Source organism: Tympanuchus pallidicinctus, unplaced genomic scaffold, assembly GCF_026119805.1.
Source record: "Tympanuchus pallidicinctus isolate F22 unplaced genomic scaffold, pur_lepc_1.0 scaffold15, whole genome shotgun sequence".
In the NCBI taxonomy this organism is placed as follows: domain Eukaryota; kingdom Metazoa; phylum Chordata; class Aves; order Galliformes; family Phasianidae; genus Tympanuchus; species Tympanuchus pallidicinctus.
The window spans coordinates 23,373,111-23,397,570 of NW_026294669.1; the positions used below are offsets into that span (position 1 = coordinate 23,373,111).

Sequence of the window (24,460 nt, forward strand, 5' to 3'; positions counted from 1 at the left end):
CCACGTTAACTGCTATGTGAAGATAACTGCAGAATACACATTCAGCAGATAATGTCATATACTGATTACACAGCATGGGTGCAGCCACAGTTTGGTCTTGAATTTTAAGGTTTGAAAACAAAGAAGTGAAACCTCCATGTGCTGATGTAGCTATAAACAAAGTGAGAGAAATCTATCAATTATAATTCTGAGCACATCAGCTACAGTCACCATGGATGAGGACAACTGCTAATGGTCACGTGACAGCTCTGACTGTGAATCATTCTTTGCTAGAGTTCAATTCTGGCAATGAGCCCTTTTAGAGGAACTGAATACAAGGGATTTTTCTTACGAAGAAAAAGAACAGCTTGAATTTTCTTAAGCCAAGAATAAGCACAGAAAAGAAAGCTGATCTTACTCCAGTTTTCACATAAGGAAAAGGTATATCCTGAATTCTCATTTATTTTTGGATGTTCACAAAGTTAAGTTTAACACAGCTGCTAAAACAATTTTGAGGCCAAAAAGACCAAAATTTCATGATGTATTTATCCAAGAGATCATGAACAGAAAGAGGCCAGAAACAAGTTCTAGAAAACTTGAACACAAATAAACTTTAAGCAGAGAAAATTAGAAGAGCTTTGCCAAGGACCTGCTGCAAAGCTGCAGAGGATGCTGATTAACAGTTTTTGCTGTGGTTCTGTAGGATGAACAAAGTCTCTGGTTCTACCCTGTGGACAGCTATTCTAGCCACAGAACATTCTATCCACATGCACAGCCTCCAGCACCCTGTCCATGACCTCAACCACATTGCTTCTGTCACATTTACTTATGTCTGGGTGTTGAGAAACTCAATCATTGCTGATTTCTCTGTATTTTGGGAGAAGTATGGAGGAAGGAAACTAGAAACATCTTCTAAGCTCTTTGCCTTGCTCAGCTTGAAGCCAACACTCATAGCAAGAACAACCTACAAGGCAGGATTCAGAACAGAAACCTGTTACTCTGAGCAGTACCTTCCAGGATGTAACATGTGCCTTCTACACATGTTATGGAGTGTTAGGAGTGATGTGGTCTCCTCTAGAACTAACTCCATAGCGGAAAGAAACTTACCTGAAGTGACTCAAGCAAGACGAGTTTGCAGGCAGGGGCAGCAAGGCACCATCGTGTCTACACACGTCAAGTATGCTGACAACTGAAAGACCACTTCCAGAGAAAAATCTAGACTTGCTTACTTCTGCACCCTGCCTGTTTGAATACTAATTTCCCAATCACCTCAACGATAACATTTCCAAGGCCTTCAGAATATGCCAAAAGTTACAAAATAAGTAAGGGCCGTACTCAGTGTCCTGCTAACTGCAATGAAAGGCCTGAGTTTCACTCCCAAAAATATCACTCTTTGTCAAAGCAGTTTCTTTAACAAACTTAAGTGAGTTTACTCAAAGACAGCCTGCAAAGCTACAGAGACAAAAGCCTTTTTCCAATTTAATTGAATTAAATATACTTCTGCCTGTTCATGCCTTGTGTTCTCAGACACAGCTATTTATATCATGACTTATAAATAGTTGTGGTTTCTTCTCCTGACTAGATCCTCCCATTAAAGGCCTCATCCAAAACAGCAGAGGGAAGCAAAAGCAGCACATTAATAGCAGCCACCAGTCAGTTGAATCAAAATGGTTAACAGAACAAGACTTTCAAGTAAATGTTGCTGAACAGTCATTACCACAGTAAACAGATTTAATTCATCCCTAGAAATCCCTTGTACTCTTTCTCACAGGCAATGTGTTTCTCCTCCCCAAGGAGTGCCTTCAAGGAAGAAAATAACCAGGTAATACTAGATAAGGTAATACAGAAATGGGAAGCAGTGATAAATGAGAACATCTAGTTTAGGCTCAACAAAATGAACAACCATTACAGACCTCTGACATGACCTCTGTCATCAATTTAAATGATTTCCCATGCACTCACACAATGAGTTCTCAGTTCATTCGCTCATCTATCGAACATCTGAAAAAATCTTCACGATATATAAAAAAAAAAAAAATGAAGATCAAGGAACTCAGTACACAGCCCAGTTTCTAGATGCTTTGTCATACAAACCCCTCAAAAGTACCTGGCTCTTCCCTTCCATGATTTCTTTGAGGCGTTTTAAGACAGTGCTGAGGCTTCTTAACTGAACTGCTGTTCGAGGATCATGACCTCCCAGAGGAGGTTCCACTTTCCTTCGATTGTCTGCAAAGGAAGGCAGAGTAATAACACTTACTCCATGGCACCACCACATTTACACAGCAACACGAAACCCTACTGGAGAGAGAAATGTTTGCATGAATAGGCACTTCACAAAGTTACAGTGTGCATCATTTCTTACCCTTACGCTCCTCTCCTCCAAAATGAGCTTTTGATGTCTGACAGCTTACTTTGGCATTTTAAATGATATTTTCTAAGTGTTTACAAAAACCCATTTAAATTCTGAGAACTACAACATCTTTTACAGAAATAATTTTCAGTTCACTATATTAACCTTGTAATATCATTTTAGAAAACTGTGAAGCCTTGCCTTAGAATGCCTTCTAGGATATAAATACTCACAAAATAATTGCAAAAATTGTTACCTTCCTTCTAGGACTGATATGAGTCAATGGCTTAAGCTTAGCTTACTTACAAATGACTGCAACAAGTCTAAGAACTCCGTAACTCAGTTTCTATTACATTCAGTAACTCACAATAAAATTTGTTCAGAAGTTACATATTCTACCAAAAAAAAAAAAAAAAAAAAAAAGTCAAGCTGCTGAGAACTTGTACAAGCATTCTTATTTGACTACAGTAAAGAGACTACTGAATGAGAATGTTATACAGTTTATTTCTTCCCTGTAAAATGCTAGACTGCTTTGAATTTGTTACTGTACTAGTTACAATCTGGGTCTTTCTCTCCAAAAAGGATCTGCAGATAGTGCTTAACCAACACTATGTGCAGACAGTATTTAACCAAGATGTCAGAGTCACCTTTCTGCAAAAACTCTTTTTTTTTTTTGAATAGTTTAAAAGTTTCTTACCAGCTTCGCTGCTCTCCATCTGACTAGCATTTTAATCTGATTCCCTCAGTACAGGAAAAACAGACATGGCTGCTTTTTGTTTACAGCTTTAGAGACCACTGATGTCAGCAGGAATTCTGACAGCACCAGCAGAAGGCTGTTAACTGTTGCACTGCAGCGAGAACTCAGCTGTGCCTCTGTGTGCAGGAGATCAAAACCCTTAGAGCAATGTGATTAAAACTGCAAGATTCCATGCTTTCTCTTCAGGTTCTCAGTAGATATTTTTAGCTAATTAAGTTAATTGTATGTGCATGTCATGACCTCTGTACAACACAGAATACATAATGGATCACTTTAACGAGATCTGAGTACTTAAATCCAGTGGCTAGCCACTTGGAAATTATTTAAAAGCTGCTTTCTAACAGAACTAAGTTTTTCTAGGATGATTTAAGTGACTTTTTCAGGAAATTATTATGAGGTCTCCTGCCCAATTAACCACAAACCTTATAAGGTAAGTGATTGCTAAATTATGAACATACACTATGCTAAGGAAATATCACATATTAACCCTCTCTGGGCCTCTTGTTACTTAAAGGCTGTTTTCTGTATTATGCAAAGCAACGTCAAAAGGTTGTCATCTGCATTACAAAAAACGTGCCATCAGCAGTAGATACATCATTAGATCACCTTCACTTCCACAAACATTGAAGTCTTTTTACCAGTACAAACTTACACAGCAGCAACTGCGTTTTCTTTCTATTTCTTTCCCATCCACACAGCTCCTGAACACAGACTCTGTATGCCAAATGAACCCCATGCTGACTTCCAATTTGACTTATTTCTAAGCCATTTGTGCTCCGTAAGTTAAAAATTAACTCCACGAGACAAAAAAAAAATAAAACCTCACATTTCAACAGCAACCCTCATCCTTCCTACATGTATTCATAGCAGCAAAATCTACACATCCTCTGAAATACAGTGTTTTCTGCCTCATCTTACTGATCTATGATCTGAATGTGGACTGTGATCACTAGAAATATAGAATACTATTCCAGCTATAACCACCAACTAAGCTCACATGTTCTCCTAAGCTCAATTCACAGAGGTTTGCTGAACTGACCAAACACTAACATCGGATGTAGAACTTCACAGTTTCAACAATAAACAAAGAACCCTACTGTATAATCAAAGAATGTTAGGACGCTATAATCACAAAATAAACAAGAGTTAGGCAAAGCAGACTATGATAACAAAAGACAATAAATAGAAGGCTTACCCCTATCCTGGGCTCACTCACAAAACACCAGCAGAGAAGATCTCCAGAAGAGATCCTTCCCCACTGGTAGCCAGCTCTTAAATAGGTCTAGGAGGGTGGGAGCCAGGCTCCACCCCTTCCAGCAGCGCAGGTGAATTGCCTTCCCCTGTGCTCCTCTGGCTGACTCATGGCTCGCCTCAGGTGATCAATCAGAGGTGCAGGCCGTGGCTCAGCAGTTCCCATACACCTACCAAGAACACCACAGTTTTGGTAATACAACATGAACTGCTTTCTAGTTTTCCTGGCCAAAACACACAGTTTCACATTCAAGATCACTGTAACAGCTTGAACACCTCTAATCCAGTGACTTGAGGAAGATGCAAAGCATGTCATTCTCCAAAGCCTTTTTCAAGGAAAAAGATGCTCTGATAATAGGTCATGCTCTTCATGCTTCCTAATAGCCACTACATAATTTCCTTAGGCCTTCTTCCTCCTCATATGATTGCTGTCCCTTTTTCATGTCTACAAAGCTCCTCTGCCTTCCTTCTTAACTGTCAGTCTGCTATAATCTTGTAGCACCAACAGCCTGTTGTGCTGCTCAGGTAACAAGTTAGAATCACTTTTACTACCAATGCTCCCTCTCCAATTGGTCATCTAAAGTGCATCTAATTCTCCTTAAACTGGATTTGATAGCAGCGACATCATCTCAGTGCCAGACTACTTAGGTTCAATCAAACACTTTGAAAGCACTCAGCTGGCAGCACACACGTAGTACACACACACACACACACACACACACACACACACACACACACACTCCAGTATAGCCAGCTTTGTTTCAGTAACAGCAGTTCAATTTCTTCAGTTGAACTGCCAATAAAGGGTGCAGCACGTTACTCCAGAGCAGGCACGTCCAATCAAGTCAAAAATCTGATAACTTTGATAACTCCCATCTCAGCAGAGAAAAATACCTTTTGCTTCACAATCACACCTTACTCATGCCATTGCTTTTTGGAATTACACACATTTTGAACAATTATTGTCAGTGATGAAGTACAGGAAGAGAGAAATTTCACCAAAAATCCCTGAACCTTGAGACCTCACTAAGAATTGCAACCACTGCTACTGAACCCGACCGGTGCGCAAGTTTCACAGAAATAAGGCCAAATATCCCAATAGTTTTTATGGGTTTGTTTCTCTCTTCTTTGTTTAACGGTTTAAGAAAATTATTTTACATTGAAATGTTTCATTACTTCTATATTAACAATACCGTATATTTTGTGAAGGCTGCTCTGAAAGCAGTGACTCCTATTTTATTACGTTGGTCTACAACATTAGGGGTGAATGCTGGTGGTATGGCAGTAGAAGTTGAACCTTCTCATCAATACTCCACTGCATTTTGTTGCTGCGTGACAGACACCAGCAGAGGGGCGCAGCCTGACAAAATGGTGCCTCACATGGAAATGCACATGAAGAAAAGGGTGTCTCTGAAATCTTCCATGAGAAAAAATGCCACCCACTGACATTCATTGATGTTTGTGAACATTTATGGAGACCAAACAGTGAATATGAGCATAGAGATGCAGTGGATGGTGTGCTTCAGTAGTGGTGACAGTGGGTCACCTTTGCTGGTGCAGATTTATGAGCACGTCAGGCAGGCTCTTGTTCATTACTAGTGAAAATGCATAGCTAATGGTGGTAGCTATGTTGAAAAAAAACAGCGTTTGGTAGCTGGAAATTTGCACTATCAAATAGTATTATCGTGCTATTTGTATACATTGTCATTTCCATGAAAATAAAAAGGAGGCGTTACTTTTGGAGCAACTTAGGTATATGTGGCCCAAGATGATTTCTGTTCACTAAATGCACTCCAGACAAGCCAAAAGGTTGCACATCTATGCCCTAGAGGGAAGCCACAAGTCAGCGCAGACCCTCAGTACTGGCTTTTCTGCCATATCCACTGAGTATCTTTGACCTAAACCTGATAACCAGCATTTCCTCCTATTTTCACAAATGCCATTACATGCCAAAATAATGTTTTGATGTAGCAGTCCTGAAGGAAACACAACTGCAATCCCACACATTTGATACTAGACACTTTCCTACAAAAGCCACCATTCCTTCTTGTCTTGAACTTGCCGTTGCCAGACAGCACAGCTCCTGAGAACAAAAATATCTCCCGTGCGGACAGTACAAGCTAATGGATAAATGAAGGGTAGGAGTCAGCATCATCAGAAGCAATTACATTCCATCACTGTTTAGAGCCACCAGCAGCCTTGCTCCAAGTCTTTTATTTATTTACTCACTTCAGTTTGCTTAAAATTGACATAATATTTAAACTCAAGTAGACTAGGGAGACGCTGGTGAAGGACTTAACCGCTCTCCCGCTTATGCTCATCCCTGCTGTTCAGAAGATTCTCTTCAGAATAGAGGCCAGGGCTAAAAAAACACTCAAAACTTGCAGATGCAATGTTACAAGAAAACCCAGCTAGATCAGACACCTCACTGACACTGAGCAAAGTAGGTGCACTGAACTACAAATCAAGGCGTTTGTGTAAATCACATCACTTACTTTCATACTTGGGTGTCTGAGCAAGTAATAATACCTGCAGTAAGAATTACAAATAAGTTCACGATTCTTTTTAGTTAGGAGAACAATTCATAAGATTTTTTTTCTTCAATCCAGCATTAGCTGCAATGGCAGAAGTTAAATTCTCTTCTGCTCCATATTTGGAAAACCTCAAAGATCTGTACATTCAGTACCTCTTAAGACAATAAAGCATGAGAATTGATTTACTAAAGCTTGTCTCTAGAAAAAAAAGTAAAGCCTGATTTGAGGGGAGGGAAAAGGCAAAGATTTCTCCATCCTCAAATACAGCAACGTGGACCTGAAAAAGCCCTGCAAAGCCTCTCCACCCAACCTGTAGGCTTTTACTTGAATTACATAGCTCATGTTTGTTACAGCACCAAGGTTAGGAGCAGATGCACAAGATGGCCTATCCTGAGTCAGGCCACTCAGCACCATGTATTGCAGAAATTTCTTCAAGAAGTCAGCAAGTTCAGTTTGGTCTTGTTTTATTTCCTTCCTGATGGAACTCTTATTTCTAAGCATACTTTCACCCAAACCCAAGAATACATATTAATTTTCTGAAAAGTACTTGGAATAACAATACAACGAATCCCCTGTTCGCCTCCTTTCACCTCATTCCAAAGCAACTCAGACTGGCTGGTACAATTCCCATGTAGCATAAAGAGATGCAATTACCTAGGGTTGAGGAAGATCGCCTTTGCAGCTCACCAGTTAGTTGTTTTTTGTACGTAACTGGTGACCTCAGAGACTGAGCCCTGGGGGGATGCTGAGGACTGGACCAGCTGCTGCTCAGTGCCTGTGAATCAGCCTGTGCTGCTTCTGCTCTCTCCGCTGGGGATGAAAGCCTGCCATCATCTGGAGTTGACAAAAAGCAAAAAAACAACTATTCAGATACAATGGAGAAAATCAACAGAATATGCAAAACACTCATTTGGATCATTATTATACATAACAAAACATGATTTTTTAGTCCGAAAAGTGCCATAAAAACATCAGTTTAGAAACACCCCCGATGTGAAAAGTGTTTTAAAAAAACCAGCGAGCAGGAACTATTTCTAACATGGAATGGCTACCCTTTATTATCAGCTTCTGCCCTCAGAGGAGATTTTCAGTTATGTTAGCAGCCAGTACTGTGGTCCCTTTAAAGTTAGAACAGTCTGTAATAAACCACCCTTCTCCGTCAGAGGATCAAGCATAGACAGGTTCTCAATGATTCCAGTAACACGCCCATCTTGTCTGCTGGTTCACAGACATTTTTTCAAAACAGTACTTTGCTGACGCCAGCTACATTTGCCAGAGCCAAACAAACTAAACCAATATTGACCAAATCTCAGTTCCTTTCAATAAATTAATTAGGACAGGTGATATTCTACTGTACAAACTAACAGCAGTCATATCAAGCAATTATTTTTCATCCTGCCTAAGAAAACTGAACAGATCAGCTTGCTTATGCAAAAACCTATCTTGGCTCCCTTTCCTCAGAAAGTATGCTTCACAGACCTGGAAAATGAACAGATAAAACAAAAGCAGCTGACTGGGCTGCCATCTCCAGCAAAGACAAAGGTAGGTTTTGCAGGATGCATTCAGGTGCATTCTTCCACTATTCTATGCAAGGTTCTTCCAGAAACCAAAACCAGGAACTCACACAGGTCTCTAAGAGCTTGCCTAACAATAAATGTTTCCTATAGACACAGCACAAAGGCCAGCATCAACTACAGCATTCTAATATACAAAACCTTCACAACGCTTGATGAAGAGCACCTAAGTCAGACAAGTTAAGAATGGACTTGCTATAAATACAGTGCTTCTTTGCAGCTCCACTGCCTGCCACCCAAACAAAGGTATGGAGGCAGATGAGGAGCGGAAGAAGTCTGGAATAAGAAATTGCTTTGGAAAGGCAAGCAGATATTTCACTTACATAAGCTGGCAAATGGTTACCGCTGTTTTTGGCCCTGAAAACTTAATACAGGCAAGGGACACTCAGACAGCCAGATAAGAAGCTTTGTGCATTTTTGTCTGCTGACTGGCTTGTCTCTGACCTTCACAGGCAGCCACAGAGCTCAGGTGCAAGATGTTGGCTATCTTCTCCCACGGCAAAGCTCTACAATGTCAACCAAGAGCAAGATGTAACATCCCGTACAAAAGACTGACTCACCATCCACTGGGGTCATACATTGTACTCTTATGTTCAGAGGTGTTTCCACGGGTTTATGTGACAGGAGAGACCTTTAATAAAACAGACAGCACAAGACACAGGTAAACATGTTCTCCCAAGCACTTACCCTTGCTGAAACGGAAGAGATTTACAAAAGAGCTGTAGGCTGATTTAAAAGGAGGCTCATCCTGGTCAGGAGTCAGGGGTTTGAAGTGAGTGAGATGAGATGGACTGCTAGGAGAACGAGGTAGATCACTGGTAGAATCCAGTGTTGGAGACCGTTTGTCATCTGCTGCCATTTCACGTACCCTGAAAAGAGTTCAGCAACACACATTATACACAAAGTGGTGAAGCAGATCTCTTTAGTCAACCAAAAAAGAGGTGACTCAAATGCTGAGGGAAATGTTCAACACCTCCTACCATATTCGCTGCTGTTAGCACAGGTCAGAGGGCCAGGATTAGGGGTCCAAGTCCCCTCTCTGGTCAGTGACAAGACAGCAGCACCACAAGAGGTAGCAATTCAAAGCTGCTAGCTAAAGACTCAGCAACAAGATTAAGAAAGCAAACATCCACAGAGCCTGACAACACGTTCTGGTTATCGCTTTATGGGATTTGACTCATTTGAGTTTTTCAAATGCAGTCTCAAATGCATGCAGATAAGTTTCAACTTCAGACAAAAAAAAGAGAAAGCATTAACACTGTGACATCTGCAGCCCTCATAACGACTAAACTGGTATACCTCAGCAAGCATGAGATACATTTCTTTTTCTGGCCAGGTTAACTTCAGAATGGGAAATACAATGAAATGTACATTAAAGCAGGATGGAAAGACTGTTTGGTGGCATACAATTTCCTTCCCTTTGCGGTACAATGCAGAATCGCATGCACAACAACCCAAGCTGTGTTCTATTTGCTGCCATATCTAACACCTGCAAACTTCCTTGTTTTGAAGAGTAGAAGGAAAGGGGGGGGGGCTGTGATAAAAAAGTAATACTTCTTGACCCCACTTGCTGTATATCAAAGCTTTCATCCATCCAACAGACCCCTGAAATCTTCCACTTTGGTAATGCTATTCGTACAAGCTAAGTTACTTACTTCCTTCATCTTTGCTTAAGCAAGACTTTGGGAAACATCTGACAGCCACAACACAGGGAGCTGATGTGACCAGCTGACCCCCTTTATCTCTGCCCAGGATCAAAACCGTTTAACAGCCGATTTCCTGCTTGGCAGCCGATGAGTGCTCCTTCCAGAAGTCACAGTTCCCACAGCTATTTCCTACAGCATATACCCATTTTGATGTCTGGAACACTTTCATCTAAGTTTCCAAAACTCCCACTAACAACCCCCATTTTTTCTGCACGACACCGAGCATGCTAACAGGCTGCACTACATGCATGGCTGCTCCCACAACAAACACACAACAGAAAATATATCTAAGTCACTCATATGACTCCTAATGCTAATTTCCATTCTGAGCAGTGCACGCACGAGGTGCCTGTGCTCCTGCCCACAGCACCAAATCAAAGCACCCTTACAGAACCAAACGGCAGTCCCACGGCCGCCCAATTCACCTCACAGCAGTCGGCTGCGGCCTGGCAGGGCAGGAGAACAAGCGAGTTCTGGTAGACGCACGTAACACATACACGGGTTTGGAAAATAAACTTCACCTTCGAGAAAAAGAGAAGCAAAACAACCTGCTTGCTTCTACGGCGGCAGTAGCAGCCTCCTAAAGCCGGCGGGAGGAGCGCGATCCTCAGCGGTGACCCCGCGGGCACCCGGCTCCGCGCGGCGGGAGGCACGGACCGGGCGGCGGCACAAAGCAGACGCGCGCGCGGCTCTGCACAGAGAGGCGGCGGCGAACACGCTGAAGGCCGTTTCAGCTGCGACGCCGCCAGTGACCACGCGCTGCCCGCCGGCAGAGCGCCAGCAGGGGCGCGGGACAGGGAGGGAACCTGCCGGCACCGAGGCAGCCCCCGGGGCCAAGCGCGTTTGGACACGGCGCTCAGAAGCGAAGCGCGGGATCTCGCCGAGGGGCCTCACGCGCCAACAGCGGCCCAGATACCGCGCGGAACCACGCGACCCTCACCTGCCGCCCGCGGGTACCGGGCCGGGCGCAGGCCGCGGCTGCGGGCACCGCCTCTCCCCGCCCCGCCCGCTCGCCCGCTCGCCCGCAGCCACGTACAATCGCCCGCCGACCGGACCGAGGCGTCGCTAATCGAGGCCCCGCGCTCATCCACCAGCCGCCGGCGGCCGTTGGGCGGGGCGGCCTCCTAGCGGGACCCGCCCCGCGGGTGCACTCGGGACCGCCGCCCGCAGCGCGATAGGGCGGGTGCGTTCTCACGGCGCTCCTCCCCGCTCCCAGCTGCGCCCGCCGCTCCCCTCAGCGCAGGGCGCCCCCCGGTCCGAGCGAAGCGCGTTTCCCGCCCCCGGAGCGCCCGGGCCTCGGCACCTCCCCTTCCACCGCCTCGTCGCGCCGCCACTCACTGCGAGAGGGCGGGGAAGGCGCCGGTCGGCGAGAAGGAGGGCTCGGGAGGGGCCGGAGGGGGGCGGGGGCGCGGCCCCATAAAGTGCTCCGCGCAGGGCCCGGCCCCTCAGTGTGCTGAGCGGCGGAGCGCGGTGTTGGCAGGTAACGCTACGTAGCCCTGCCTGCGGCGGGCGGGCCGCGGCCGTGCCTTTGTCCTTCTGTCCTCCGGTGCGGTGTTCTCTGCGGGCCGGGTTTCTGGCTGGGCTGGGGCTAGTCGTTTGTTATTGCTCTTTAACGTGGTGGGGTTTTTTTGTTTTTTTTTTTTGTTTGTTTGTTTTTGGTTTTTTTTTTTTTTTTTGTGAGAAAGGTCCCTTTTCTATCGGGGTGCCTCTGAGCGCTTCCATCTGCCGCTGGCTGCCGGCTCCTCGGAGCCGCTCTGTGGTGCGGGGCTCCTCCCTTCGCCATCATGCAGTACCCGGTGCCTTGACGGCTCGCCTGGGGCCCCCGCAGCCCTCTATGCTTGTCTGCTGACGGCCCGCTCCGTGCTGCGGCCCGGGGCTGGGCTGGGCTCGGGCGCGGCTGCGGCGGGCTGTCATGGGCGGGGTGGGAGCAGGGGCGGTGGGCTGGAGGCACTGCTGTTCGCTACGGGCGGGCCCGAGCCGGAGAGCTCCTGTACGGCTGTGCTGCGAGGTGTCGCAATAGTTAATTAGCGACTGCAAACCAAGGAGTGGTTAGGATTCGCCGAAGCTTTAAACAGCTTGAGTTAAGTGTGGAAGGAGGTTCTTGTAGGCCCCTTGCTAACCTTTGGCATCTCTGTGGAGTGCAAAATCAAAGTGAAAAGGTGCCAGAAGAAGAAAGTCCAAAGGAATTCTTTAGGGAAGCTCACCTGTTGGCAAGCTGGCCATGCCACTGAGAGAAGAAGGGCACTGAGGCTGTGACCAGGGAGACCTCCAGGGTGCTGTCAGCTCCCAGGGAAGCATCTGTTCCACTGTTCCAGGAGGATATATCTCAGTGGAGGCGCATCTTTGTTTTCCCTCATGCCAACACCGCTGCAGAGTTCTTAAGCTAGTTTTGCAAAACCTATTGCTGTGAGAAGACTGAGGTTGTCTGATCTTGTTTAAGTGAGGACCAAACCACAAAATGAGTAATGGTGGGTGGGGCTGTGGCTTAAATGAATGACCAAAATTCCTCGGGCTGTGTGAGTGCTAAAAGCCAAACTAGAGGCTCCTGGCTAATGACCTGTGCCTGGGCTATAGGACTGTGAGACAGTCTTCATTTACATTGCTGTTCCTGGAAAGTGGGCCCAAAACGCTTGTATAAGTAAACTGAGTATAAATGCAGTGTGATCAAATGATGTTAAACTTTCTCTTGAGAACTAGAAAGACCTCGTATGAGACAAGATTTAGGATAGAAGTGCCTGACGGTTCACTTTTCAATGTTATGTGCTCATGTTAAATTGGGTCAAACAAGGTTGTGATTTACTGAACACTGAGCCTGTTCATCTAGGTAAAGCCATTCATGGAGCTCAGTGTCTGTTAGACTGTAATTTCAGGCACAAGGGCTTGGTGTCTCACTGTACTATCCCAGCAGCTACGTACAAGAACTGGACTGTCTTGGGGGGAAAGAAAATGCCAAGTCATAGCTCTTGCATAATTAGAGTTGAGACCAAGGAACTGGATAATTAAAAAAAAAAAAAAAAAAAAAAAAAAAAAAGCAGAGCACTGTATTAGAGAAGTTGAGTGGATTGCGGGGTGTGTTTTTTTTTTTTGTTGTTTTTATCAAGGAGCAAAGTACAAAAGGAGGGGTAGAGTTCAGTGGCTTTTTTTTTTTTTTTTTTTTTAAAGGCTGAATAAATATCTTGGGAAACTTCTGGTCAAATAAATACTGGACACATTTGTTTTCTACATGCAACTGAAGCAAAACTTGCCAGAAGAAGATACTGTCAGTGTGTCCCTGCTTCCTTCTTCCCTGGAGAAGGAATCTATTAAGAATCTGATGTGCTGATTTTAGTGCCAGCAGTCTGAGCTGTCATTATAATAAATGTCAACCTGCATTTTTTTTTTTAATAGGAAAAACAGGCAACTGGACTAGAGCTGATGAAGTCTCTAAAAGTGCCCATCTACTGGTGGGAAATTTGGGTGGAAAGAGTTTGATCATGCTTTCAAAATTCCTTAAAAACCATGATTCAAGCTCTGAATTAAGTTCCTGCCCTTAAATCTCAACTGTTAACCTTTTACTTTGTCCCCAGATCTCTCTGGGAGCTGGGATTCTAAGAACAATACTACTTAGGTTTGTTTTTTGCTTTGGTGGTGTTGTGGTTTTTTTTGTTTGTGTTTTAGACTTCAGGAGTGGTTATGTATGCAATGTTAGTATCTCTAATTGTGTTTTAAAAATGCAGAATACATGTGTTGGTAGTTTTTAACTTAGGACTTTTTTTTTTACTGCAGATCAAGATGTCTAAAAAAATCCATGGAGGGTCTGTTGTGGAGATGCAAGGAGATGAAATGACACGGGTCATCTGGGAATTAATTAAAGAAAAGCTGATTTTTCCTTATGTAGATCTGGATTTGCACAGGTAATTGCTCTTTGTGACATCCAACCAATTGGTACTGCAATTTGCATGTATCATTAAGCATTGCTCAAGTTTCATTTATTGCTCCTCCAGCACTTACGTGGAGAGGCTAACTTGCCCTTTTCATACCAGTAACATTCAAGGCTGACTCCTTGCTGTTACCTCAAGGACCAATCTCACTAAGTACTGTGAAAAATGTAGGCTCATGGTGAAGGTACTTTGGTTAACTCTCCCCTGGTAGTCCCTCTGGGGATTCTTCACAGCAGTTAGCAGTGAATGCTTAACAAGAAGATCCCTCACAGTCATGGTTTGCATTTTCTTCTATCTTCATTTTCCAGTCCCTGGGCAGTCTGCATGGCTTCCTGCAGCCTAAAGAATTAGGATCATTGGTTATTTCAGCCATTCCCTGGTTTGAAGCCTAGCACCTGTGAACTCTGAGCAGGTCTAGAGCTTCTTTCCATCTCTGAAGACCTGCCCAGAAGGTGAACGTGTGGTTGTAGGGCACAAACTCTGACATATTTCCTCAAAGCTTGACCTGTGCTGCTGGCAGTGTAAGCTAACTGTTGCAACTGTTCCCTGAGTCTAGGCTGTGCTCTACACTCCCTTCTGGGAAAAGCAAATACTAGTAGCTGGTATGGCAAAAGGAACGTGCTGTATGTAGCATCTGGTCAAGCAGAACAAACAGTTCCTTTCCTTTCTAGCCAGTAAGTTTTAATTATTAGATAAATATCCAGCAGTGTTGCTCTCTTCTGTGTGGAAAGGGGACTTCCGTGGTAGCTGCCATTATTAAACCCACAGGTCTGACCTTGTACCCTGCTCTTGAAGTTATTTGTATGCCACCTACATCATGCTTTCTCCTTGCTACTGTTGAGACGCAGACAAACAGGAACTCAGCAGCACAATATATATGCGCAGTCTGGAGGACATCTATTTTCAAAGAAGGGTAGGAGGAGACGATGCAGACCCCTAGCTGAGCCAGCACAATGGCTAGATTCATGCAGAGCTGGCTGTGCTTCAGGGCTGTCCCACGCTGGGCAGTCTCAGAAAGCTGTTAAAACAGTGAGTGTAGGAAATGTGCTTCCCCTGAGTGCTTGAGGGAGACTATTGGCAGTTGTGCTGCCGGAGCAGGATTGTGGATTCATTGGCAAAGCAGTTTTCAATTTGAAGCCTGGTGTTGCTTTGTGTACTTCAGTAAAGTAAGGAAGCAGAAACCCTCAGTTCAAGAGACTTAAAATAAAGGCCCATATTCACTTGGGGATTGTGCTGTTCCATACCATGAGAAAACCAGGCGGGAAGTTCCATTGCCAGGAAAATCAAAAGAGAAAGCAAAGGTGCAGGCTGTGTCCTGTGCTGGAAGATAGGCTCAGCCAATAAACTGAAGCTGTGCTTTGGGTACCTTCCCACTGTTGAAATATCAGTATATGAGCCTGTGTGTTCTATTAGTGAGGATGCTGCTGGAGTAGGAGAGGAATAACTTCAGTTATGGCAGAGTGCTGGAATTATGGGCTCTGGTTTCTTTCCTATTGGATGTGAACCAGTGCCCTGGGCAATTCTGACTGTTTGTGGGTTTGTTACAGCTATGACTTGGGCATTGAGCATCGTGATGCTACAAATGATAAAGTGACTGTGGAAGCTGCTGAAGCCATAAAGAAATATCATGTTGGCATCAAGTGTGCCACCATCACTCCTGATGAGAAAAGAGTAGAAGAGTTCAAGTTGAAGCAGATGTGGAAGTCTCCTAACGGGACCATTAGAAACATCCTAGGTGGAACAGTCTTCAGGGAGGCTATTATCTGCAAGAACATCCCCCGATTGGTGTCTGGATGGGTGAAACCCATCGTCATTGGCCGTCATGCTTACGGGGATCAAGTGAGTCACTTCAGTGCTTACCTCTCTTATTTATCTGAACAGACTTTGTCCTGAACTAGGACTCTCACCTGGAAAGTAGGTACTCACTAGTGCTTTGTGCAGCATCTGGCAAGGAGTGGGAGAGCCCGTTTTATGCCTTTGTTCCTTAAACACTGCAATTGTATAAATGGTATTTATGAGCTGTGCTTAGATTAGATGGGGCTTTACAGAAACGTGGGGGTGAACTCGCTCCTCTAAGTTGTTTTCCTCGATTCTGCAGAATCCTCCTCAAATGTTGTTCATAGCAAAAGCAGACATGAGCAATTTCTGAAAGTGAGGAAAGTTGCCTTGGTGTGTGGGTGGTGTTTTTTCTTACTTTTTTGAACTTGGATCTGTCCTCTAAACTTGATATCAACAGTTGAGATTTAGACAGCACTCCTGCATGGTGTTCGTAATGGACACATCAGGCTGTGGAATGAAGCAGAGAAACTGCCATTGGTGGAGGTAGTACAGGGCCATGGGAAATGATCATGTAGCACTCAGTGTAGTTGTCTCTGGGCATTCTAGAGAACAAATACCAGCTATACTGCTCCCTGGGTAATGATGCCCTGCAAAGCAACCAAATATGAAAGGAGAGTCTTTCGAGAAGAGTGACTGCTTAAAGGAATGAGTAAATCCAGAACTGAGGAAGAATTGTAATATTAGCTGGGATGGGATGGTAAAATAATAAGGATCGATTCGGGGTGGAGAGAATGTGGCCCAGCATCTTTAGTAGTATTTAACAACTGAGAAGGTCAAATAATAATTAACAGTGAATTGAGGGGGGAGGATTAAAACCATGCCAAAGTACAAGATTAAAACAAAAGGAATAAAGTACAGGCCATATTAGCAAGATACGTTTGTAACTTCAGAACACCTTAAGGAACAGATTCTCTCAATAGGAAAGAAACTACTTGGAAAAAGATGACAGACTTCAAGGAAATGTAACAGTACTGTTCAGGACAGTTCAGAAAATGTGTAACAATTTATAGAACACCAAATTCTTATGACATCTGGAAGGCTAATCTGCACCACAATGGATAGAAGTAGTGGCTTTTGTTAAGATCCTCTAGAATTTAGCCTTATTCATGAGATCAGTGGTTGTGATATGAATGTCTTGGAGGGAGGGAAGGGAAAGCTTTCTACTCAGAAGCCACAAAGCACTCTGAATACTTGGCATTAAAACTTTTGTGCATCTGCAAAAATATATGCTCATCCTGTTGATGGAGCCCAAGAATCTGCAAGTATTTTCCCATGAAAGGGAATAATCATTTCTGACACAGGCAGACTCTTCAGTACTTAGCTCTTGCCTCTCCAGTAAGATAATCCAGGGATCACATGGCCAGTGTAAACAGAATGTATTCAGCAGATTTATTTATTGTAAATGCATCTCTGCACCTTATCCTATCCTGGATTATCTTCATAGTTCTGTCCTCCTAAATAAATAAAAATTAAATAGATAAATAAAACTATCATAAAATTATTGTGGCAATTTTTTTTTAACAGTACAGAGCAACCGATTTTGTGGTACCTGGGCCTGGGAAAGTAGAGATGACCTACACTCCAGGAGATGGAGGCAAACCAGTCACCTATCTGGTCCATAACTTTGAAAGTAGGTACTATTTCTAAGTTTTGCTTGGAACTGATATTTCTTAGTTTAATTCAACTTTGAATTATTAATCAGATCTATCTGATGGTACAGTATCTCTTTGGGAGGTAAAGGATGGAGAAGGCCTGGGTCTTTTTCATCTGTTTGGAAGTACTTAAAGTTACTTGAAACTCTCCTGGGATCAATGCAGCACTTCAAATATGCAGTCATACTAGGCTGGTCCTTGTTCCTTGTATGATGACTCTGGTAGTGACATGCATGCCCTTCCCTCTGTTCAGAGGGGAACTTGCTATCTAAACAGTGCTTGACCTGAGGGGAACTATATTTGAGCAATCCAGATATGATTTTTCCTGGCTGTAGTTCATCTTGCTGTGCTCTGTATAGCTTTCATACATTGTATCGTTATTAAGCAGTCTTCCTCAATGAAAATGAGAACTGATACTAATACTCCCAAACTAGGTAGAAAATTTGACAAGAGTACTCCTGTCTGTGTAGGCTATAACTGTTTTCATATATGCATTCAGAAAGGTATTTGTGTCCTGGCAGTACTGCTTTCCTGATGCAGGTAATGGTAGGCTTGGAAAGAGGAGTTCTGACTGTGCTGGGCTGTGTTGCATAAAACAATTAAAGAATTACAAACACCCTTACAGAAACCAGGATGTTTATGTAGGGACAGAACCAAGGGAACTTTACATCGGTTATCCGTTTTGTCTGTTAATGGTCAGAAGGTTCAGGATTTAAAGCTTGATGGTAACCCGTGTACATGAGCAGGCAGTGCTTTATTTCTAGCTACGGTGACCTAATACATCTATATAGACCACACAGATTAGCAGTTCATATGTATTTGGTTTGGGAACTGCTCTATTACTTAATGCAGTTGATTTCTCTGGCATTCTTGCTCACAGGAAATCAGATATCTAGCATTTCTTGCTGTACAGCCTTTTACACAGAATTCACCTGCTTTGCTGCCAGTTCTAATATGTTCTCATTTGATAGGTGACTGGTGAGCTTGTACTGAAGAAATCTGGCAGTCCTAGCTGTCAGTCTGACTCACTGTCCTGATGCGTAGCATCAGAAAGCAAGGTAGTACCAGAGACAGCAGATCGCTGTGTGCCAGTACATCTCCACAGTCCGTAAGGGAAGCTTTTGCTGTTTCTGAAGATGTCTTCAAATTTGATACTGATTCAAGAAATCTGAGTTCACAGTAGGGTTGAAAAAGCTTTTTCTTTACATGTAAATAAGTATTTGAATAAAACTTAACAGCTGTTGCTGTAGCTACGTGTGAAACCATGTCTCCTGAGAACAGTCTTAGTAGATGATCAGACCTTGTTCTGCCCTTGACTCACTAAGGGAAGCAGGGGAACAATGTGTATTTTCATTAGTAACAAGAGTTCCATTCCATGCCAATACCAACTTCAGTGACCTTGCTATCATTGCAAGCAGATAAATCTCTGGCTTTTCCCTTCTTTCTCTTGCATGCATATTCATATAGTAATTATCTGGAGGTAAGGATAATGGCTATAGGAATGGTTATATTTTGTTGTTTTTTTCTGAAATGAAACAAATGTGGAGTGTTTCCAGAGTGAAGATCACTGATGAAGGTGCAACAAATTACAGCAGTGGTGGTAGTGACGTGTTTGAAACGAAGAGTAGATCTGCTTTTCACTACAAACACAAATAGCTTTACTATGAAGTCCTACATCCTACTTCTAGCCACCTCCAGCATTTTAAATGATCTGAATGTTAATTTTCCCCAAAATAAACTGGTCAGTAAATTTATGTGTGCTTCTTACACGTCTGCATAATATTATATAAGTTATGTGAATATTGATAGTTCTTCAGAGCCTTCTCAAGACTTTACCTTGCACTTAGATAAGGGCAAAGTTCTTCACACAACTTGCTGGAAGGGAGCTCGAGCAAGTGGAATCAGAGCTGCAGGGTATGCCAGACACATGCAATGAAGAGATGTAGGAAATATTTAGACAAAGCAGGCTCTCATTGCTAGAGCTAGTTCTGCAACATGATGGAAGTCTGAAGGCACAAGGAGCATAACATGAAGAAACCCATTTTTAGCTTTGACTGAACCTCTTCTTCCAAGCTGCTGCTTGCTGCTTCAGTGAAAAATACTTGTTACTATTTATCCCATTAGTAGAAATTCAAACATGTTCACTCCTGTCAGTTTTGCTTCTTAAATGCGGATTAGGTAGAAACTTCTTAGGGGTATTAGGTGTGAAGATGTACTTAGCTGTAAAACAAAAACACCTTACGTATCCATGTATTATAGGACTGTTCCAGCTTTGAGCTGGTAGGGCAAAGTGAATCTTTCCCTGAAAGAATCAGTCTGAAAATGAAAAGCATATCAAGACACCTGGAAGTAATGCCAGTCTAACTGCCAGAGTATGCTATGAAAAGGCTAGCAAACCCTTAACCGAAACTAAACCTAGTCGAATTCTGTCTGTTCTTTTGCTAACAGGCTGTGGAGGTGTAGCCATGGGAATGTACAATCTTGACCAGTCTATCAAGGATTTTGCTCATAGTTCCTTCCAAATGGCGCTGTCTAAAGGCTGGCCCCTGTACATGAGCACCAAGAATACCATCCTGAAGAGATATGATGGCCGCTTTAAAGACATCTTCCAAGAGATCTATGACAGGTAACTGTGGTGGTTGTGTACTTCCTACCACAGTGCATCAGTCTGCAGCAGAAACATGTCAAGTCTTGTGAACTTTTGCAGTTAATTCAGTATTTTCAGACTCTTGGCAGTAATGGCAAACACCCTTCAGGAGGGCCGTACACCTTTTCTGTCGTAATTTCCATTGTCCCACAGGACACAGTACGTAAGGCTTTACAACATCTGGCTATGTTGTTCATCTCTACTAATAGAGAGCCACAGATTCTGTATGGGTTCTCTGAATAGATTTGCATTGGCTGTGACAATTGAGGAAGAAGAAAAGAGCAAAAATTATGAAAATTCTTCTGGATTTTGTGTTTTTGTGTTGTTTTTTTTTTATCTCATCTCCATACACCTCACTTGGCACACTTACTCGCACAAACCGTGCATCCTGTTTTCATCTATATATCAGTGTTCCGATTTTTGTTTTCCAGAGAATACAAATCCCAGTTTGAAGCCAAGAAGATCTGGTATGAACATAGGCTCATTGATGATATGGTTGCACAGGCCCTGAAATCTGAAGGAGGCTTTGTCTGGGCCTGCAAGAACTATGATGGGGATGTGCAGTCTGACTCTGTTGCTCAAGGTATATGAGAAGTTTCCTCTGCTATGCTTAAGTAAGCTCAATAGCAGTTTCTTATAGTGTTCTGTCATGTCTTATTGTATTGCCAAGAGATGGTGATGGGTCTCAGAAGTTATATTTCATACCTGTGCCCAGTCACGGAGCTACCAAGCAGGCACATAATTTGATTTCATTTTGATGAGAAGTTCCATTGAATGTAGATCACATATTTAATTGTACTCCTTCACCAGATAGCAATATAACCAACAGCCTTTCCGTTGTAATGGTTGATCAGTGGTGAGAAAACTGGTGCTAAACAGATAAGCAAGAAAAAATTGAAGTCCTAAAGCTAGCTGTCATGTGTTAAAATTTACAGATTTGTAGCGCTTGACCAAAATCCTGTGTAATCAAACTGCCTGATGCCAGAACAAATAGAGATGAAGAAACCCACAGGGCATGATTTGGCTTTATGTGAAATGTTCTTTCTTAAGACCAGTCAGTTGCCTCTCACAGAACAAAGATGTGTTGGATTGCTGCACAAAGAAGCCTTCAAACACACAGATCTCTGAAACTTGCAGGGTAGAGGGGGCACGAATGTCCAGTTCTGCCAGCTGACCGTTCCTTTCACTGATGCAGATGCTGACTTGGAATCTGTTTGTTTCTTATCCCCTCCTGGTGAGGTACAAACTGGCAGCCCAACGCTACTTGCCCTTAGGATTCTCTGCTCTCAAAAATTAAAAAAAAATAAATAAATCCAACAAGTTAGGTGGAAATATTGATGTTCTTGAAATGGGACAGAATATCTACACATCTGTACCTTGTGGTTCAGCAGCACTGCTCGTGTGAGTTGTTATTTTGAAGTTTCAGAACTAGCCAGTTAGTTGCAGCAGCTCTGGTGTTCAAGAATGCTTGCAGCAGAGTTCACAAAGCTCTCTCATGGCAGAAATAAGGGGAATTTAGATGAGGGCTCTGTTTAGAAGACTGATCTATGTATTCATGTAGGTTATGGCTCTCTGGGCATGATGACCAGCGTGCTGATCTGCCCTGACGGCAAGACTGTTGAAGCAGAAGCTGCACATGGCACGGTTACTCGTCACTACCGCATGCACCAGAAAGGCCAAGAAACCTCCACTAACCCCATTGGTGAGCCCTTCAGAGATCTCTACACGTAAAAGTGCAGGTTTGGAGTAAGAATTCATACCCTTTCTGGAGAACCTAGCACCACAGAGTAGTTCACACTGGTAGTTCATAATGTACTTGTCTTTCACAGAGACACTCGGAGCAAAATCAGGCTGGCATGGAGTGCAAGCAATAATTTTCATACAGTCTACCCTATGAGATGTGTTGTCATTCTTCTGCAAGTGATGGATTTATAGCCACGCTGGCCTTATGGTTTGGATTGGTAGCTTTTTATTTTACCCCCTCTCTTATAGTCCAAAAAAACAGCCACCTATCCAACTGTACTTTAAGTATAAATTCACTTAGAATGGCGTGTGAGAAAAAGATTTATTGTATTATTAGAAAGAAGAGGCACCCTTCTGTCATAAGGACAGCTTGCTGTGTAATCAGAGTCCCACTACAGGTCTTTCTGACTTGGGGAGGAACAAAATAAAGTGGCAGACACAAAGAGAATTTTTCAGAAGTCATGGAGTAGTTTAAGTTTTGCTTTTCTTTAGAGCTGCACAAAATATCAGTTATGCCTACCTGAAAATAGGAAGTCTGCTGTGGGAAAGAAAACACCTAACTTTTTTTCTGTTTTCAGCATTATTGTTAAAATGTATACTTACTGTACTACCTCAGTTTAGTACAACACAGGAGAATCCTAGAAGGAACAGAGTAATCTAGTGTTCTTTCTCAGCCTCCATCTTTGCGTGGACAAGAGGATTAGCTCACAGAGCTAAGTTGGACAACAACACTAGCCTCAAGACCTTTGCAACTGCCCTGGAAGAAGTGTGCATTGAGACCATTGAATCAGGTTTCATGACAAAGGACCTTGCTGCTTGTATCAAAGGCCTACCTAAGTAAGTGCATGAAGTGTAAATCAGTTACGCTCGGCAGGGACTTGCTTACTTGGTTTTCCTGGAAAAATGTTTGTTGGAAAGTTACTTTAGTGTATATGGTGCTGGTTTGGTCACAGAGCAGTGCTCTCCTGTAGCCAGTGCTCTACAACGGGTTGTGAAATGTTATCTGCACCAAGTACCTTAGTCTGTGCTCTTCTGTCCTTGCTACTGTGACAAATGCTTGGCAGAGGAGAAATAAAAGTGTAAAGAAGTTCCTTGCAGGCTGGGTACATCAGTCAGAACTTTCGCTGCCTGTTCATGAGGATGGAGATCTACCTCACCTGGCTCTTTCTTTTCTGGGTCCTTTTCACAAGATGATAAATGGCTGATTGTGGTGGTTTCAGAGGCAGGGCTCAAACCTCCTTGAGCAGTCTTCTCCCACTTTGAGAATTGAATAGCATGACAACTAATGTCTGCCTTGTTTTTTTCCTCCCTCAGTGTCACACGTTCTGACTACCTGAGCACCTTTGAATTCATGGACAAGCTTGCTGCAAACCTGAAGGGGAAGCTGGCCTCTCTGCCCAAACTTTAAGGCTTGGGTTCTACTTGAGATCTGCTAAGAAATTCCCACTTAAACTGCAGTTGATGTGGCACCACATCACCATTGTGTAACATTTCAAATACTAGACAAACATGAACATACAAACTTTTAAAATATACTTTTTTCTTACACCTCTTGAGCTGCCAGGCTAGGTCTCACTTTGCTAAGCAGCTGAATGTAATAGTATTCAAGCTCACCGTGGGCCTAGATTCCTTATGTCATTCTGAGCAAACTTGAGGTTCTTCTCTTACAACCTTATTACAATTTCCTTCTTCTCAAACTGAAAGCTAGTCTGCGTCACATCTCTGGTCAAACCAGGAGTGACTTACTCTCCAACAGATCTGAGAAATCAGAAACGTCTTTATTGCTTCAGTACTGTCCACTGAGTATAAATGAGCTCACAGAATTGTGACAGCTCTATTACAGCCCCTTTCTTAATGTTCCTTTTAGGGCCAGCTACAGCACAACATCTTGATAACAAGGAATTTGTTAAGTCAAAATTGGCATCTGAGAAGAAGCACTTAGTAAATGCTGGAAATAAACCCTATAGGCTAAAAGCCTAATAAAACTTCAGCAGTATCCTAAATGCAGGCTGTGCATTTAGATATATTCCTCCTGACTGGATGTGAATCATAGGAACTGTTGTCTTCCCCCTTCCTTGCAATTCATTAAGGTGCAGAATGTTTCTCTAGTTGTCTGGGGTATCGCATACACTTACTGTGATACAGCAAGTCAGCTTATGACTGTGAAGAACTATTCCATCCTTTTTTTTTTTTTTTTTTTTTGAAGAATAGTTTAGTTCAGACTGAAATAAAAGCCAGATAACATTCTTTGTGTCTGTGTTTCCCTTATGTGATTAGGAGCAGCAGTGAAATTCTGCCTCAGAAACAGAACTAGGTGCCTTTCAGTGCAGTCCAGTGCATACTGGGCCAGAGAGTAGGAACACTATGTAAATGTGAAGTAAATTCTCTACCTTCTCAGAGCACTGTTTTAATGTGTGGTGGCTTGTGGTAATGTGTCAGCTGCCCTGTGATGGTAAGCATCAGGCAGAGCACAAGAATTTGAACCTATCACTTCCCTTGATACTTTTT

At 43.1% G+C, this 24,460-nt stretch overlaps 2 protein-coding genes across 12 annotated transcripts in view; one reads left to right on the forward strand and one right to left on the reverse strand.

Moving 5' to 3' along the window:
- The window catches only part of PIKFYVE (phosphoinositide kinase, FYVE-type zinc finger containing), a 60,182-nt gene extending 49,023 nt beyond the window's left edge, over window positions 1-11,159 (reverse strand). For 3 of the 11 annotated variants that reach the window (XM_052676040.1, XM_052676038.1, XM_052676035.1), the window contains exons 1-5: window positions 11,092-11,106; window positions 10,577-10,672; window positions 9,133-9,314; window positions 7,526-7,705; window positions 2,087-2,205 (exon numbers count right to left, since the gene is read on the reverse strand). In XM_052676040.1, the coding sequence (XP_052532000.1) occupies window positions 2,087-2,205; window positions 7,526-7,705; window positions 9,133-9,304 (471 nt within the window). In that variant the 5' untranslated portion in view covers window positions 9,305-9,314; window positions 10,577-10,672; window positions 11,092-11,106. Of the gene's footprint in view, window positions 1-2,086; window positions 2,206-3,026; window positions 3,161-4,281; window positions 4,360-7,525; window positions 7,706-9,132; window positions 9,315-10,576; window positions 10,673-10,699; window positions 10,809-11,091 lie in introns of those variants that run through there. The other 8 variants (XM_052676041.1, XM_052676039.1, XM_052676045.1 and 5 more) reach the window with 7 other exon arrangements.
- Window positions 11,160-11,515: 356 nt separating this feature from the next.
- Window positions 11,516-24,199, forward strand: IDH1 (isocitrate dehydrogenase (NADP(+)) 1). The gene is made up of 9 exons (XM_052676062.1): window positions 11,516-11,631; window positions 13,917-14,044; window positions 15,619-15,910; window positions 17,435-17,540; window positions 20,011-20,188; window positions 20,641-20,792; window positions 21,771-21,911; window positions 22,627-22,789; window positions 23,267-24,199. The coding sequence occupies exons 2-9, from the start codon at window positions 13,923-13,925 to the stop codon at window positions 23,358-23,360; spliced, it is 1,248 nt and encodes a 415-aa protein (XP_052532022.1). The 5' UTR covers window positions 11,516-11,631; window positions 13,917-13,922; the 3' UTR covers window positions 23,361-24,199.
- Window positions 24,200-24,460: the final 261 nt, after the last annotated feature.

Excerpts from the sequence above, each read along its gene's own strand:
- IDH1 (XM_052676062.1), top strand. The coding sequence starts at position 13,923 with ATGTCTAAAAAAATCCATGGAGGGTCTGTTGTGGAGATGCAAGGAGAT. Across the intron at positions 20,189-20,640 it reads TTCCAAGAGATCTATGACAG|AGAATACAAATCCCAGTTTG; the intron begins GTAACTGTGGTG and ends TTTGTTTTCCAG. Across the intron at positions 20,793-21,770 it reads GTCTGACTCTGTTGCTCAAG|GTTATGGCTCTCTGGGCATG; the intron begins GTATATGAGAAG and ends GTATTCATGTAG.